Raw genomic sequence first — 18,055 nt, forward strand, 5'->3', positions numbered from 1 at the left:
CGTCTAGCGAGTTTTTCGTCTAGCGAGGCATTCGTCTAGCGGGGCACCACTGTATTTCATCTCCACTTTCAGTTCATAGAGACTTTTTCACAGTTCAGTTGCCTGTAGGGAGAGACACTTTAGTCATGGGCATCTTGCGATTGGGGGAAAAGAGAGGGGAGGGAGAGTGTTGTGCTTTAGTTCTGTTTCAGTGTGTTAGTGTAGGGATTTGTGTCAGCATCACGTGATAGATCCTGTGTATCACACAATAAATATTGCTGCAAACATTTCTGAGATCATGGTCTTTCTAACGAGTGGCCCTTGTCCAGGTTTGTTAATTGTCCTACTTTAAATGTTGTGAGGATCCTATAGCCTTTAAAAATGTTTTTTTGGAGGGGTGGGGTAGGGGGTGTGGCGTTTCACCCCTAAGGGTCCTCCAAGGGTTAACTTGGCAGGGAGGAGATTGACCAATGGGAGCTCTCCAGGCAATTAGAGTGTGGAAGGATGACAGTTAGAGAGGATAGAAAAAGCAGTTAGAAGTTGGAAGTTAGGCAGTTGAGTCAGAGTTAGAGAGGGATAGAGAGAGGGAGATAGAGCTAATGAGCAGAGCTAGAGCAGGTTGAATAATTAACAGGAGGCATTAGGGATAGTTATTGGAATACTAGGTAGAGAGTTGAAATATACTTATCTGAATAACCATACAGTTACATTAAATGTTTTACCAAGTCATTTGAAACCATTACGCTTTGTACAAACAATAAAGAAACTTATGTTTTATTTTTACCACAATCCGAATCTGAAGTGAGTTATTCATTGCCAGAGTGAATACTGGCTGGTGGCAGTGGATATACCATATGTCGTTGGGGCAGTTACCAATAGACCGTTAAACGTCCGGGGGTGCTGCTCAGGTCTGAGAGAGTGATTGCGACAGGGGGTTATTGGGTTGTTCTTTTTATTTTGATTATGTATTTTGTGGTTTTATATTTTGATTTTATTCTGTGAACCGCCCCGAGACCGTTGGTTATAGGGCGGTATATACTGTAAATTCAATAAATAATTATAATTATAATCACAATCACAATCACACAAACACTACCCTGAACCTTTAGATCACCCAGGTCATTGGGTCTTATGTTTTAAAACAGGGGTGAGCACAATATATTTAGCCCTCAATATATTGCTTGACCTCAACTCCCAACATCCCTGGTGACGGGCCATGCTGACCAGGGGCCAATGAGAGTTGTATCCAAATGACATCTGGATGGCACCAGGTTGCCAAAAGCCTGGGAGACCAGGGTTCGAATCCCGACTCAGCCAAGAAGCTCACTAGGTGACTCTGGTGCAGTCCACTGCCTCTCGGCCTATCCTACCACACAGGGTAGTTGCAAGGCTAAAACGGGGAGGTGGCAAACCACCTTGAGCTCCTTGGAGAAAAAGGGTGGAGTATAAATTAAATAAGTAATGCTTCTCCTTATCATGGCCACCCACTCATTCACACCCACTTTCCCTCCGGCCCATAGAGGAAAGCAAGTAGGCTGTGATGAAGGTCTGCCCTCCGTCAGATGCTGCTTGGCTCTGCCCCATCCTCCACCCCATAAGACACAAGTTATAAGCTGAGCCAAGAACAGCCCTGCAGGATCAGGCCAATGGCCTGCCTTGCCCATCAACACAGGGATCAACCAGATGCGTATGGGAAGATGCCCGCAAGCAGAAACTAAGCATAACAGCCCTACTCTCCCCCCACTGCGATTCCTTGCAGTTTGTATTCACAGGCATTCACTGAGCCAAACACCCCTTTCGCGAATAAACTACCAGCAAAAGAAAGACACGATTCCTTCTCTATCATTTTTTCCAAAATTTATTTTTTATTTTAAACGTTTTTTCTCACAAGGATCTAAAAAATAACAACCCCCCCACCAAGCGCTTCGTATAGAGAAACTTTACCCTGATGCACCCCCCAGAAAAGTACCACTGTACAGCCTGCCCCTCCCACCCTGTGCAAAGATCCTGCCCAGGAACAATGCGCTTGCGCTGCCCTCACAGGGGAGAAAAGCAAATCCTGTTCCCCCCAAAGTGCTGAGAACATGTGCTGTGATCCAGGGGCCTTGAGAGAAGTGCCAACTGCATGTGCGATTCTGTTTGCACCATCTTTTATTCTGGGCTCTCGCTGGAGCCACCCAGGATAGCAGCCAGAAGGTACATGCCAGGCTTCTGACACTTGCGAAGAAACGACAGCAAGAAATCAAGATCCTGCCAGGGAGATTGGAAACACCTTGTTTCTTGCCACCCTAGTTCTCTCTCCACTCGCATTTCATTTTTCCAGGCTTTGGATAAGACTTGAGTTCCCATCTTGGCCCAGTGCTAGAGTATCTGATTGGTGTGCAAAAGGACCCAGCCCCCTCCAATGGCATCTCCAGGAAGGGTTGGGAGAGATCCTGCCTGAAACGCTGCCAGTAGATGCAGAGCTTGATGGACCAATGTTCTGGCTCCGTATAAAGCAGCTTCCTAGGTTCCTTATTACTAACATGGGCTCTCTAGTTTCTGCCTTCTGGAACAGGAGAGGCTGAGTTGGGATCTGAGGCCAGTAGTGTTCAAATGGCAGGAGCCTTTTGTGAAGAACTCGCCTACCATTTTTAGAAGGCTACCGGGGAGGCATACCGGTAATTTGGCTAAATGTGTGTATGTGCGCACCTGCATGTGAAATCAGGCAACACGGCTTGCAGATTTCAAATTCCCCTCTACCTTTCCTTATGCAATCAAAGCGACGTTCTGGTTTGCTTAGAACTGTTGCGCATCTAACTTTTTAAACAAACACTATTTGCTGTTTCGCTCTTCTCAGCTTCAACACATTCGTTGTTTAAAACAGGAAATTAATCTGAGAAGCGTTTTCCATCTGTCACTTCCATCAGCACCCATCAACAGATTCTTTCATCCAGGGCCCTCCAGAAGTTCTGTTGGACTACAACTCCCATCATGCTGGCTGGAGCTCATGGGAGTTGGAGTCCTACAACATCTGAAGGGCCGAGGGTTCTCCAGCAGCTTTAAGTCAACCCATCAGCTCATTTTTCTGGTGCCATTCCACATCTGGAGTGCTGTTTACAAAATAATAATAATAAAAAAAATAATTTCCCCCCGTATTCATAGAGTTCAAGGAATGCACACGCACACTCCACTTTTGAATGAGGCCTGGTAGTGCTCAGTGGCACAGAGGAAGAGGCTGGAAGCAGAAATACAGAGCTCTCTCCCACTCTACCAAAAAAACTGTAGCCTGTTTGCTTTCAGGTAAGCCTGTTTCTTTTATTCCGTTTTGTGCAGTTTACACTTCTCATCCTTTAGAGAAGGCATGGCCAACTTGGATTGAAAGCAATTACATTTCCCACTCCCCACCAATGGCCTGAATACATTTTTTCCTCAAGGCGTGGTGGAAACTCCAGTCACCATTTCACTTGTTATGGTAAAAGGGCTTCAAGTTGCAAGACACTGAGATATTTCCCACTTCACAGCTGCAGCTCTGGCTCTCCTGCCTCTCTCTCACACACAATTTGCTAGAAACAAAATAGAAAATTCTTTCCAGTTGCACCTTAGAGACCAACTGAGTTTGTTCTTGGTATGAACTTTCGTGTGCATGCACACTTCTTCAGATACACTGAAACAGAAGTCACCAGATCCTTAAATATAGTGAGGGAGTGGGGAGGGGTATTACAATTTGGTAGGTCAGGCTAAGCCAACAGCTGTGAAGCCCATGGCGATAAAAACACTTATTATTTGTAAAGCACTCTGCTAGATGACCGCAACACTGGCCTCATTCTCACTGAGCTTTCACACCTGTGTCTGGGCTGTACCAATTCAGACAGCAGGTAGGGGTTCACATGGCAGACAGTTTCAAATTTCTTCCCGCATGTAGAAAACTAACATGGCAGGAGCCTTCTCTCTCACATGCTAGTTTTCTACATGCAGGGTTGAGATAGATAGGGGAATTCAGCCATTTGCACCCTCACCTGCAGCCTGAAGTGGTACATTCCTGACCCCAGGTGGAAGTCAGCCAATCCTCCCTTACAAAGACAGACAGTAAAATCACCATTGCTTGCCAGCTTAAATCGATCTTACTGTTATCAATTTGCATCTCTCCCAGTTTTCATCTCGGGGGGTCTTTTCAGCCCACATCATTCAGCTCTCTTTTCGTTCTGTGATCTTTTAAGCTGCCAGCTCATTCCAGTTCACCTGTTCTTCTCTTTCTGTCTCTTCTTTGCAATGGCGAGTTGTTTGGGGAGGGGGAACACGAGAGAGGCAAAAGCTTTTGCGTGGATGGGGAGCAGCTGGCTTCAGTTTATAAGATTCCCAGGAGGGGTAAAAGAAATGCCAGAAATAAAAAAAGTGCTTTTAATGTTAACCTGCTTTCAGCGACTGTGTTTACGAGTTTACCTCCTTTCTGGAAAGGATTTGGGGGAGAGGGAGGAGGAGAACTCGGAGGGAAGCTGAAGAAAGGGAAACTTGACTGGAGACAGATCTGTGGGAGCAGGAAGCCAGACAGAGGATAGGGCTAGAGGGAGGGGTCAGCAACTACAAGATCGTGGGCCAAAACCCATCCCTTTCAGGGATGCAACTTGGCCCAGCCAGTTGGCTATCTTAGAAGCATCTTAAGAGGAGAAAATGGCTTCTGTGGCAACAGTCCATGTTGGGGATTGGGACGCTGGCCAATCTGCCCTTGCTCCTTTGTTATCAGTGACTCTCCAGGAAAAATCTAGTTGCTGACCAGGCAACAGCTATCCTGCAACATGCTCCAAACGAAACCATTCCATCCCCTTAGCTCTGCCCCTTCCACTATCACGTGCATCGCATCTCTCTCATCTTGTGGCTGGTCAGCAGGAGATGGGGGGAGGAAATGAATACTACAAGGTGCTTTTGAAAAAATTGTCCATTCCCTTTGTTTTGCTCCTTCCTTTTTCTCGGGGGAATTTGCGGCAGGGTGCGAGGTATCCCATTGCAGAGGGGTGGTTGCTGCTGCTGCTGCTGCTTCTCTTTCCTCCTCCTCTGTTCTCCCCCTTAGTCAGTCCTGCAGCCTCCTTCCCTTTGCTCACACCCGACGCAGAGGCCGGAAGCCGCGGGGTCGCATTTTCATCTCTGTGAAAGGGATGGAAAACTCGAATCCTTTCCAGTTAAACCAGTTGATGCCCTTGGATGAGACAGAAAGAAAGAAAGAAAGAAGGTAAGTGAGAAGCAAGGAGATGCATACATATCTAGGAACAGTATGTTCCCTGGTTGGGGACAAGGACATAAACAGAGACTGCTGAATCAGGCCAGTGGCCCATCTAGTCCAGCATCCTGTTCTCACAGTGGCCAACCAGAGGCCTGTGGGAAGCCAGCAAGCAGAATTCGAACACAAGAGCCCTCTCCTCTCCTGTGGTTTCCAGTGACTGGTATTCAGATGCATTACTGCTTCCAACTGCGGAGGTACAGCATTGCCATCGTGACCAGCTGCCATCGATAGCCCTCTCCTCCATGAATTTATCTAATCTTGTCTGAAGCAAGGGAAGTCTTAAAAAACAAGTGAGCAGGTGGTGCTCTCCCCATCACGACAATGGGTAAGGGAGACTGGCCTGTCACTCATGATTTGAAAGCACTTTGTGTTTGAAAGGTGCATCTGTCCTTCACTCTCCCTCGCCCCATTGCATTACCTGGTGGTCGCGGTTGTTCGCGTAGAGCCCGTTGAGGTTGGCGTAGTGGCAGTTGCGGTACCACCATGCGCCACGGTAAGAGACAGCGCAGGGGATGATGACTCGGTTGGGGTCGCGGTCCTTGGTGGAGAAGACGCTGCCCGAGTGGTAGGTGAAAGCGTCGCCTGTGGAAGTGGGAAGAAGAAGAAGAAGAAGAAGAAGAAGAAGAAGAAGAAGAAGAAGAAGAGTTTGGATTTGATATCCCGCTTTATCGCTACCCTAAGGAGTCTCAAAGCAGCTAACACTCTCCTTTCCCTTCCTCCCCCACAACAAACACTCTGTGAGGTGAGTGGGGCTGAGAGACTGCAAAGAAGTGTGACCAGCCCAAGGTCACCCAGCAGCTGCATGTGGAAGAGCAGGGAATCGAACCCGATTAAGAGTTCACTGCTCTTAATTACTACACCATACTGGAAAGGAGGAGAGAGGGTTTGAAACGGAGCACAAATCTTGTGCTCAGCCTTGAATCCTTGGATCCCCCTGCTCAAACCTGCCTTGAGGTTCCCCCACTCAAAAGAATAATATAATATGAACATATGTATTGCTATGTATTTGTGGGCGACAGCTGCAACATCTAAGGAGAGGGAGAAGGCTTGTAAAAACAAACAAACACCTTTATCTATGCAGGAAGATTCAGGGCAGGCGAAAGAAAGTCCTTCTCCACACAGTGCATAGTTAAACTATGGAACTTACTCCCACATGAGGTAGTGATGGATACCAAACTGGCTGGCTTTAAAAAGAGGATTATACACATGTATGGAAGGAAAGGCTATCAATGGCTATTAGCCACCACAGTTAAGTTCTGCTTCCACTGTCAGAGACAGCATGCCTCTGAATAATAGTTTCTGGTTTGTTTTGTTTTGTTTTTAACCTTCTCATGTTCACAGAATCATAAAACGTTAGAATTGTAGAGTTGGAAGGGATCCCATTGGTCATCTGGTCCAACCCCCTACAATCTCAGCTAAAGCATCCATGACAGATGGCCGTCCAACCTCTGCTTACGGTAAAAACCTCCAGTGAAGGAGAGTCCACAACAACCTCCCAAGGGAGAACTGTCAGACAGCTCTTACTGTTCCTCTGAGTCAAGTTGCCCTGCAGACATCCTAAGCGCTCCCTCTGAAACCAAATTGCCTTTCAGCCTCCTCTTCTTGCAAGCTCTCTGACTGGATCCCACCTGACAATGGCGACGGTCTGGAAGCCCCAGCCCCAGCCCCCCCTCACCAGCAGTGCCGCTGTAACTGCCCAGGTGCAGGCGGTAATGATCAGCAGGGGGATCCACGCGGAAATTCTGATAGGTTGCATAGACAGATTCGTTCCCAGCCCGCAGGTCCACGCGCAGCTCGTAGTCCCCTGATGTCGTCAGCTGGTGCAGAGCATCGTTCCCTGGAGAGCAAGGCAGAGAGCAGGATGAGCCCTGTTTCCCTCGCACGCCCTGGTTCCCATCCTCCAGCAACATGGCTGTAACTTTAGGCTGCGTGTTTTCTTTTCTTTGGAGAAGAGGCTTCTGGTGACATTGCAGAAAAAGAGAGCCAGTGCGATCCGATTTTTTAGCCTGAGGGCCGCTCCCCCCTCCCCCATGCAACCTTCCAGGGGCCAGTAGCAAAAGCAGGAGGAAGTAGGGATGTTGTTTACCTTTGTACGTCAGGCTACTCTCTCTACACACATTGACGCACCCCTCTCTATCCTGCATATGGGCAAGCAAAAGGCATCACTATAGTGCAAGGACACATTGCAGCCAGGCAAAGATGCCCAAGGGGAGTGTTGAGCAATGCCAGTGAGGAGTGTGGCCTGGGGAGCATTCCAAGAGCCAGGTGAAGAGGCCCAGAGGGTCACCTTCGACCTCCGTCCCTGACATATGGCTTACGTTTGAGAGGTCTGGTTTTAAATCCCAGCGCGGCTGGGGAAAGCCTTTCTTGTGCCATGTGCTTTTTTTGCCTCCGTTCCCAGTTTGTAAAGGGACAGTGGCAACAAACTGGCCACAGCATCCTTTTGTGCAGATGGAGGAATTAAAGGGTAGCTAAGCGATGTACGCACCAAGCCAGAACTCCCGGGTGAGGTTGCCGAAGCCGGTGGCGTATTCCTGCCAGTTGCGCCAGAAATTGGTCTCGCCGTTCATCCGACGTTGGAAGACCTAAAGAGAAGGAGGAAGAGCGAAATGGCACGGTGGGGTGTGTGTGTGTGAGAGAGAGTTTTGTGCATGTGCATCCAAATGAACTTCTTGTGTGTTTATGTCTGCTGTGGGTAAACAAATAAAATTTGCATCAAGGTGGCGCAGTATCAGTGCCGGCTACAGATGGATTTCTGATAATGCAAATTAATGCCCCTCAACATGCTCCCAAACAGCACAACTGCATAAATGAAGAAACCCCACAGGGATGGGGGAATCTGTTTTGAGCTGACACCACCTTTGAATGTTTCTACCCATAAGTCCATTCCTCTGCTACCCTCCGTAATACTTACTATCCAGCCTCCTCCGTCAGTCTCCATGTCGCAGTACACCTGCAAGGGGCGGTCCTGGTTGCCCCCAAGATAAATCGTCCTCACTCTCGAGGTTCCTGGCCCATTCTGGCTCTCCTCTGCGCAATCCCGAGGGAAGGGGTATCTCAGGTGTCCTGCCGATAAAAGGAAAGACGACTCTGCCAATGTCTATCCTATATACTAATTGCAAGCTCGTTCTCTGTTTGCTGATCCTTATGTAGCTATCCATATGGATAGGCTCAGGGGAACCCCAAAGATACAAAACTAAAACTAAAACATGGGTAATATAAGGTGCTCCAAACTGTCCCAATGAAGACAGATTGACAGAATGCTGATTGACTGATGAAAGGAGGGTGAGCAGAAAACCTTGGGGCGGGGCATGCTGGAATGGAGTACGTGGAAGAGAGCATGGCCAGGTGGCTCAAATCCCAAAGAGGAGTATTCCATGCTGCAACATTTTGTCACAGTTCCCACTTCAGTATAAAGGAAGATAACCTCCATTTTCAGGAGCAGCTGCTGGGGGCACATATGAGGGACTGCTTGCCATTATTGTGCCCTGCTTATGAGCTTCCCAAAGGCACCTGTTACCAGACTAATGTTTGCGGCAGCGGCAGGGGTGGGGGGAGGGAAAGAACTAGATCAGATGAATGACATAATTCAATATTAAGTGAGATGAACTGTCTCAGAAACAGTGGAGGCTGGTCCATTGGGGAGAATGGGGCACTGACCCACCAACCTCAGCCAGCCCCCCCCCCTGCTGTTTTTCTTACTTATAATCATTGCAGAAGGAGGCACTGACTGTCTCAATGTTGCCCTTGTAAAATTCAGCAGGGAGGAGGATGGGGAGAAAACTGGAATGAGCTGGCTCACCCTGTCCTTTGCTCTCTGGCTCCACCTACTGTTGGCCTCCTCTGCCTTCTGCCCTGCCAGTCCCAATGGCTGTAAGTCACCATTGCTCAGAAGGGATTATTCTGAGAAAAACTGTTGGACACCACCGCCACTGGAATATACATGAAATTTCCCCACCCCTAGTTTCGCTGACTACAAATGGTGCAGAGACTTTGGGGGGCCAATTTTCACTTAGCATTTAAATCTTCCTGTTTCATAGCATAAAGGGGTCAAGGGTGTGGTCTCAAGATGTAGAATTGCAAGAGGGAATCCTCTTGTTCTAGAAAACAGCAGCAGTTTCCCCTCTTCCTCCTCGAGGAGCGTGTTCACACAAACAGAGATGAGTCTGGAGTTAATGACATGCGAGCCTCATTCTTATATGTGAATGTCATCACTGCAGGATGAAAAACTGGGGGGGGGGGGGAATGAAAAATGGGCATTCTCTCTCTGGTGCAGGTTTTCCGAAACTGTAAAAGCCTCGTGTGCCTAAAAAACAAATGTGTTGACCCGTGGATGCCCCAGGCAGAGCAATTACCGGTGGTGAAGGACGTGGCAGTTGGGGCTGTAGGAGTGCCTCTTCTCAGTGCCTGGACTTGAACCTGGTACAGACTGGAAGGAATCAGGTCTTGGAGTTCATATGAGGTGACAGAAGCGTCCACGGTGATCTCCTGTGGAGCAGACAATGGGGGGCAGTGAAAAGCCAAACCAATAACATGCTGTGAAGCTTACATGGTTAACCCCAAAACTCTTCCCCTATAGTAGAGTGCTCCCAGCCCTACTAACAGAAAGGTGAGTCAGCCAATGAGTCTGACACTTCATATATTCTCATGGAGGGATTGTTCAGGGCCTACATATCAGCTTTACATATTGGTAAGGTAAAGGTAAAGGGACCCCTGACCATTAGGTCCAGTCGTGTCCAACTCTGGGGTTGCGGCGCTCATCTCGCGTTACTGGCCAAGGGAGCCGGCGTACAGCTTCCGGGTCATGTGGCCAGCATGACAAAGCCGCTTCTGGAGAACCAGAGCAGCGCACGGAAACGCCGTTTCCCTTCCTGCCGGAGCGGTACCTATTTATCTACTTGCACTTTGACGTGCTTTTGAACTGCTAGGTGGGCAGGAGCTGGGACCGAGCAATGGGAGCTCACCCTGTTGCAGGGATTCGAACCGCCAATCTTCTGATCAGCAAGCCCTAGGCTCTGTGGTTTAACCCACAGCGCCACCCGCGTCCCTTACATATCGGTAGGATTGCCTAAATAAAAAATGTTTCAGCAGAAACCAAAGACAGTATAGAGAAGACACCTGCCTAATGTCAATGGGCAGGGAGTTCCAGAGTCTTCACAATACAATTTCTCTCCTGGGGAATCTGATACAAGATCAGTGATTGCCTGCTGCATAAAGGTAAAGGTAAAGGTACCCCTGACTGTTAGGTCCAGTCGCGGACGACTCTAGGGTTGCGCGCTCATCTCGCTCTATAGGCGAGCCGGCATTTGTCCGCAGACAGCTGCCGGTTCATGTGGGCAGCATGACTAAGCCGCTTCTGGCTAACCAGAGCAGCGCACGGAAATGCCGTTTACCTTCCTGGCGGAGTGGTACCTATTTATCTACTTGCACTTTGATGTGTTTTCGAATTGCTAGGTTGGCAGGAGCAGGGACCGAACAACGGGAGCTCACCCCGTCGTGGGGATTCGAACCGCCAACCTTCCAATTGGCAAGCCCTAGGCTCTGTGGTTTAGACTGTTTAATTCAATGGGCTCTGCTCTGTAGGTTTCGACTTGAAAACAAACCATGCCCTGTAGTGCCATCCCTGGAAATTCTCACTTCTCAGGGAACTGGGGAGTGCATAACCAGAACAATGCTAGACAGTTTGAAACCTTTGATCGTCCAGACGGGGTTTCATAGGTTAGCAGATATCCACCAGGTGGGGCACGGGGTGGCAACCAAGTGAGACGAGCACTGCGGGGTGATATTTCACTAGCCTGCAGATCCCGGGGTCCATCTGGTCCTGGAAAATGGAGAGGAATAAAGGTTTAAGAAAAACCAAAGCAGTACAGTTATCTACCTGGCACAGGGAAGATTCCCTCTCAATGCAACATGTCCCCTCTCAGCAGCGTAAACCAGAGGGACCCAAGAAGGAAGGGCTAGCTCAGTTGGCAGAGCATGAGACCCTTAATCGCAGGGTCATGTGTTTGAGCCCCATGTTGGGCGAAAGATTCCTGCATTGCAGGGGGTTGGACTAGATGACCCTCAAGGTCCATCCCAACTCGGCAATTCTATGATTCTATGTAAACTTGACTAAGGAGGACAAAATGAGAGCCCTGCAAGATCCAGGCTAAAGGCCCATCTAGCTGTTCTCACAGCTGCCAGCCAGATGTTTATGAGAAGCCTGAAAGCAAGACTTTACTCACTTGTGATTCTCAGCAGCTGGTATTCAGAGGCATATACTGCCTTTGACAGGAGAAGTACAACAGACATAGGACATGGTTCCCTCCCAAATCCATTTCAGGCCCTCCAGTCTCCATTGGCTGGCTTTTCTGCCCTATGTGAGTCTCGGAATGTCTCTATCTCTTCCCCGGACCCATCCGCATACCGGTGGTGAAAGTGGCGCTGGCGGGAGAACTGCGGTTCCCTCCTTTCTCCCCATACACGCTGGCCCGATATTCTGTGTCCAGGTGCAGCCCTGACAACTGCAATTCAGCCCGGTTCCCTGGCACTGACTCAGAGGCCCTTGCACCTGGGAGAGAAAGAGAAGAGACGTGTTATAAAGAATGGGCCCTGCTGCAAGTAGAGATGGGTGGATCTGTCAGCTTCGGGTTTTTTTTTGGGTTCTACCTTTTTTGCATTCACAGGTTCAGGTCTCCACACTGCCACATCACCTGCCATCTTAATTTTATTTTATTTTTTTTGAAAAGGTAACATGTTCATGGAAATTCACCAGCATTTTAGTGTGAATTACACACATCTGTAAGGAATTTTGCTCCTTAATTCTGGGCCACTTTCCACCACTGTCCCTGAACCACTAGTTTGCGTCTGACTCCAGCTGTGGGACTTTGAAGTTCTACTAACAATAACAATGAAGATTGCAGAAGTCCAAGGCTTACACACCTTTTCCTTTTGTCTTGTGGCTATGTCTACCTTTTGTGGCAACAAGTATAATGCAATTAATTACACTCTCAGTCTCCCCCCTGCCTCCCTACTGGAATAAGGGACTTAAAAGGTAAAGGGACCCCTGACCATTAGGTCCAGTCATGTCCGACTCTGGGGTTGTGGTGCTCATCTCACGTTACTGGCTGAGGGAGCCGGCATACAGCTTCTGGGTCATGTGGCCACCATGACAAAGCCGCTTCTAGCGAACCAGAGCAGCGCACAGAAATGCCGTTTATCTTCCCGCCAGAGCGGTACCTATTTATTTGCACTTTGACGTGCTTTCGAACTGCTAGGTGGGCAGGAGCTGGGACTGAGCAATGGGAGCTCACCCCATCGCGGGGATTCAAACCGCTGACCTTCTGACCAGCAAGCCCTAGGCTCTGTGGTTCAACCCACAGCGCCACCTGCATCTCAATAAGGGACTTGAACACCTGCAAAACATGCCACCCCTGCCCAAATCCCCAACTCTCACCACCGGCAGGCCCGTAGGTGACAATGTAGTTGTTCATCTGAGCCACAGCAGGTTGCCACGTAAGCACAGCTGACGAATCGGTTACGTCGATGGCACGCAAGTTCGAAGGACCATCCGGAACTGTGAGGAGGAGAGAGGAGGATGCTGAAGGAGGTACAAGCCCCGGCAGAACTGGTTGAAAGGACCCCAGGGAGAAGGTATGGGAGCGAACCCCCTTCTCCTCCTCCACCCTGAAACCCTGCATACACACTGCTGTGCTCAGGTTTGATGTGCAAATGGTCCAGATTGGTACAAGGTGGCTTCCTGGTCTTGGAAGAGACCGGAAGTGGTTGAGAGTTGTTGTTTCTATCATGCAATATTATATTTCAAATGGGTCACTAAGTTATTTATTTTTGTAGTCGTGCTTTTCACTATGACTTATTTGCGTTGGATCTGATGGGTTGTCAGGTGTGCGATCTTTGTTGTATATTCTGTCGTTCCTATGGCTTGTGAATTGCCTTGTGTATAGCAATGTGGAAAGGTGGTATACAAATTTAAAATGGCATTGCTGCAACGTGCTCTATGTGAAGCTTCCCGTAGGCTTCTCTGGAGTACAGTCGTACCTTGGGAGTCGGACGGAATCCATTACGGGAGTCCGTTCGACTTCTAAAACTTTCGGAAATCAAAGCGCGGCTTCGGATTGGCTGCAGGAAACTCCTGCAGCCGGATATTAGACTTTTCCAGTACGCAGTGGCTGCAGCTAGAATTCTTCTAGCACAAAAATGGAAACAAGAAGAATTACCAACGAAAGAAGAATGGACAGTGAAACTGACTGAGTATGCAGAAATGGACAAAATGACGGGAAGAATCCGGGAGCAGCGGGACCAGAAATTCATCAAAGACTGGTTAAAATTTACGAATTATCTAAAAGACAATTTACAATTGAATACGCTAATAGGACTTCAAGAAGTTTTGTAGTTAATGTGTAGAATTATTATTGTAAGTAGGATAGTAATAGTAGAAGGAATTCTTTTTGATATTGTAAGCAATGGTTGATTAAAGAAATATAATACTAAGATATAATTTAGAAAGCCATGTGAAGGGATTGAGGGAAGTCATGGCTTGTTAGCCAAATGGAAAATGTATGAAAATGTTTGTTTAAAAGTAGTATTGTATAGTATTGTAGTTTTAGTGTAAAAATAATAAAAATTATTTTTTTTTTAAAAAAAGGAAACTCCTGCAGCCAATTGGAAGCCGCGAAAGCCCCATTGGACGTTCAGCTTCCAAAAACAGTTTACAAACCGAAACAGTCGCTTCCGGGTTTGCGTCGTTTGGGAGCCAAAATGTTCGAGAACTAAGCTGTTCGAAAACCAAGGTACGACTGTACTGCAATGTGCTTAATGTGAGGTTTCGGCTGGAAACTGCAGCTGTTGCAGAATGCAGCAGCAAGGCTGCTGACTAGGACATCCCGTTGACGCCACAGAACACCTCTGCTGAGGGAGCAGCACCAGCTGCCAATATGCTATGGAGTGCAGTTCAAAGTTTTGCTTTTAGCACCTAAAGCCCTGAACGACTTGGAACCACCTCGCCCCATATATCCCTGTCTGGCAACTGTGTGCCTGTGATGGGCCCTGCTGGGAGGAGCTCCACATGCCCCAGAAGTGCACTTAGTTTGTACTAGGAACTGGGCTTTTAGTGTGGTCACTCCAGCACTCTGGAATCAGTTACAAGCTGAAATTAGACAGGCACATAGCATCTTGTCATTCAAGTGACAACTGGAGATGTTTCTGTTTAAGAAGGCTTTCCTAGAAATGTAACCAAGTCTGTTTACGGAATATTGCCAATGGTATAACTACAGAAATGGTTTTATCGCTTTTAGGTTGCTTTTAGAGATTGCATCTCCTGCATTTTATCATTTTGTTTTTTGTACGTTGCTTCGACAGTTTCCGGGTGTGAAGTGGCTTATAAATCTGGAAAACAAGGAAAGGAATAAAATTATGGGGGTGTTGCAGCTTTTTTCCACGGACGTACCTGTGGTGACATAACCCACCAAGGGCTCGCTTTCTTCGAACCCACGAACAGACATCACAGTGACCTCATAGCTGGCCCCGGGGGTCAGGCCCTCAATGGTTGTTCGGAGCTTGGATCCATCCACAGAGATGCTCCTTGGCTCTCCTGCAACAGAATTAGCAGGTCTCAAATCTCTGCAGAATTGCAGGACACCAGGATGTCAAAGGCTTGTCTTAGGAGGCAGCACATTGTTCTTCAACTGGCCAGGACTGCGGTGTCACAGGCTGACTTAAGCTGCTGTCTGGACTCCAAGAGTAGGATTGCTGCTAGGGATGGGCAGATCTGCCAGGTCATTTCTCTCAATTTCTGACTTTTCCAAACCTTAATAGTTTAGTCTCCACATGTCAACATAGGTTTGTGGATTATTATTATTATTTAGCTCCCCATGAAAATCCATTGGTATTTTAGTAAAGTATATACACATTTTGCCTGAATTGCAACACAATTTCCCCTAATTTTTGATGGTATCAAAGATATCTAGGGAGCTAGTAATGCCACCCCATCTAAAGGTAAAGGTAAAAGTAAAAGTAAAGGACCCCTAGACGGTTAAGTCCAGTCAAAGGCGACTACAGGGTTGTGGCGCTCATCTTGCTTTCAGGCCGAGGGAGCCAGTATTTGTCCACAGACAGCTTTCCGAGTCATGTGGCCAGCATGACTAAACCACTTCTGGTGCAACGGAACACCATGACGGAAACCAGAGTGCATGGAAACGCCGTTTACCTTCCCGCTGGAGCAGTACCTATTTATCTACTTGCACTGGCGTGCTTTTGAACTGCTGGGTTGGCAGGAGCTCACTCTGTCATGGGGATTTGAACCACCAGCCTTCCAATCAGCAAGCCCAAGAGGCTCAGTGGTTTAGACCACAGAGCTCCTCACGTCCCCTTTGCTACCCTGTCTACCCCACGGGAGACAGGATACAAGGCCTCACCTCCATCTGAGGGCTGGAAGGAAACTTTATAACCATCAACACGAGATGACGGTGACCTCCAGTTCGCCACCACAGAGGTCTCGTGGATGTCACTGAAGAGCAGGTCCCGGGGGCTATCCAGCTCTGGAAGGAGAAAGAGAAAAGGGAACAGATTGTTTTGTTGCATGCATGAGAGCTCGGAGCTGCATCGTTGGAGCTCCTAATGTCATGTTCTTCCTTTTAAAAAAAGTTTGAAGGGGAAGAGAGGAGCTGGATTTGGATTTGGGCTGCTGCAGCAGCACAAGGGGACACAGGGCTGGATCCGCCGCCCCTGCTCTCCCCATGGAGTGGCCCTGAGCCCAACAGCCTGCTTTTTTGGAGAATAAAATTACGCAGGGGGTTCCAGTTGCATGACTCCAACATAACGTATCGTTTGGCCCTCGGCATCCAAAACAATACCCACGCTTTGGCACCTGCCTCTCTGTTGCTCGCTTACCCCCCCCCCCACTTGAAATCCTCCTCCCTTTCTCCTGGGATTAACTGTGGCCAGTTTGGCTGACCGCAAAGGAAACAGAGAAACGCCAAAGATTAATTCCTCGGGTCTCACAAAGGAAACCACAGCTGGAAGCCAGCCGAACCCTGCGAGCTAAGCCAGGGCTGCAGCTGTTGGGGCTGCTTCTCGCTGCCTCCTAAAAGATCAGCTCGGACCCTTCGAGATAACCGCTTCTGCATTGCCCCCTCCCCTCCCCATGGCCCTCTTAAGCCTAGGTTAACTGGTACAGTTTGGTGGCTGCAGCTGGCTGTGTTGTGCTCAGGGCTGAAAGTGTGTGTGTGATAGAAATCCTCAATTTTTTTTTAATGCATTATTGAACAAAAGAAGTAAAAATAATTCTATGTTTTGCAGAGTAAATGAGGGACAAGTTGGTTTTCTAAAAACTCCCTCTCATTTTTGCTGCTTCGTTTGTGGGTGGAAGAATGAGGGCATTTCGGCACTGAAAGAAAATGGGTTAAAATGAGGGTTGGAAGAGAGTTTAGCAGTGGTGATGCAAATGTTTCCTTGTAGCCACCATGCTCTCCCTTCCCACCCACCCCCACCCCCGTAGCCCCTTGGCACAAATGCTACATCATCATGTAGAGTTGCTAACAGATTATTGGGGGGGGGGCAGTGAATGGTGGCTGCTGGGAACAGCTTGCATTGCCACTTTTACCGGTGCCAATGTGTCTTGCTTGCGAAACTTTCAGCAGCAGTGAAGACAGCAAAGAAAGGGGGGGGGCTCTTCTTTCCCTCTCCTAACTTCATGCCAAAAGCTCTCAGCCTTTATCCTTTCTTCTCCTGCAAAACCAATCTCATAGGCTCTCTGCCTCTTCAGTCTTCCCCATTTCTTCCTTCCATTTCTGCCCAGCAACACCAGGCCTCTTGTGTGTCCAACAGGACGTGGTGTGGGTTTCCCTCTCCCCCCCACACTTAACTGGCCTTCTGTTTTTCTCACACGAGCTGCATCAACAAATCTGTTCAGTAGCTAGAGACAGTTTCTTACAACAAACATTCCATGACATCATGGAATCTCAGCCAATAGCTGTGGGGCAAGTCTCACAAGTAAATGGCAGCTAGTTTTCCTAGCTGTAACATGGAATATGGATTCGGATTTGCCTCACCCAGCATTTGCCTCACCCAGCATTCGGATTTGCCTCAACCCAGCAGGGGGTTGGACTGGATGGCCCTTGTGGTCTCTTCCAACTCAATGATTCTATGATTCTATGATTTACTAATGCATGCAAGCGTAATTCAGCTGACGGACTCCAGGAGATTAAGACGTTTTCCTCCTGCTTTTCTGGGTAGCAAAGTGGCATGTGTGGCTTTCTTACCTGTCCCACTTGTCGTTGCCACTGTGTTGATGCTGGCCGCTTCTGACCCGTCCTGGATGCCATAGACAGTAAGGCTGTACTCAGTGTTGGGTGAAAGGCCCCGAAACATGACAGAGCGGTCATCCCCGGTCACATTGATTTTCTTGGTCGGTGTGGGACCCATTTCACTATCTGGAACAGAGTTCTTGCGCTGGACCAGAAAGAAATCAAACTCTCCTTTGGGAACTTCCCATGTGAGCTGCAGCGTAGTGGGTGTCACCTCAGAGACAACCAAGTTTTCAAGGAAGGCCCGTTCGTTGGCCTCTGGGAAAGCTATGGGATAAAGAATAGAGATGAGTGAACAGGCAACAAATTGACAGATGAAGTTCAGATTAAGTATACAGTGATTAACATCACACCCCAAAATCATCATAATCATCACCCTAACTTCACAGAATTGAACTGGGGGTGACTAATCAGAAAAGAGATCTTGGGGTTGTAGTGGGCAGCTGAATGACTATAGGATCGCAGGATGTGACAAGACAGAAAATGGTGAATTCCATGGTGGGGCTTGTTAGGAAGG

General features: G+C 48.2%; 2 protein-coding genes across 13 annotated transcripts in view; both read right to left on the reverse strand.

Moving 5' to 3' along the window:
- LOC117042654 (oocyte zinc finger protein XlCOF6-like) overlaps positions 1–18,055 on the reverse strand; it is a 663,370-nt gene that overhangs the window by 61,124 nt on the left and 584,191 nt on the right. The window lies entirely within an intron of this gene.
- The window catches only part of TNXB (tenascin XB), a 113,333-nt gene continuing 98,920 nt past the window's right edge, over positions 3,643–18,055 (reverse strand). For all 12 annotated transcript variants that reach the window (XM_033142158.1, XM_033142156.1, XM_033142155.1 and 9 more), the window contains 12 exons: positions 17,494–17,805; positions 15,649–15,771; positions 14,682–14,825; positions 12,672–12,791; positions 11,643–11,786; positions 10,927–11,057; positions 9,592–9,724; positions 8,151–8,302; positions 7,725–7,821; positions 6,912–7,073; positions 5,655–5,818; positions 3,643–5,152 (listed from right to left, as the gene is read on the reverse strand). In XM_033142158.1, coding sequence (XP_032998049.1) covers positions 5,054–5,152; positions 5,655–5,818; positions 6,912–7,073; positions 7,725–7,821; positions 8,151–8,302; positions 9,592–9,724; positions 10,927–11,057; positions 11,643–11,786; positions 12,672–12,791; positions 14,682–14,825; positions 15,649–15,771; positions 17,494–17,805 — 1,781 coding nt within the window. In that variant the 3' untranslated portion in view covers positions 3,643–5,053. The remainder of the gene's footprint in view (positions 5,153–5,654; positions 5,819–6,911; positions 7,074–7,724; positions 7,822–8,150; positions 8,303–9,591; positions 9,725–10,926; positions 11,058–11,642; positions 11,787–12,671; positions 12,792–14,681; positions 14,826–15,648; positions 15,772–17,493; positions 17,806–18,055) is intronic.

Source organism: Lacerta agilis, chromosome 2 (assembly GCF_009819535.1).
Source record: "Lacerta agilis isolate rLacAgi1 chromosome 2, rLacAgi1.pri, whole genome shotgun sequence".
Classification (NCBI taxonomy): Eukaryota; Metazoa; Chordata; class Lepidosauria; order Squamata; family Lacertidae; genus Lacerta; species Lacerta agilis.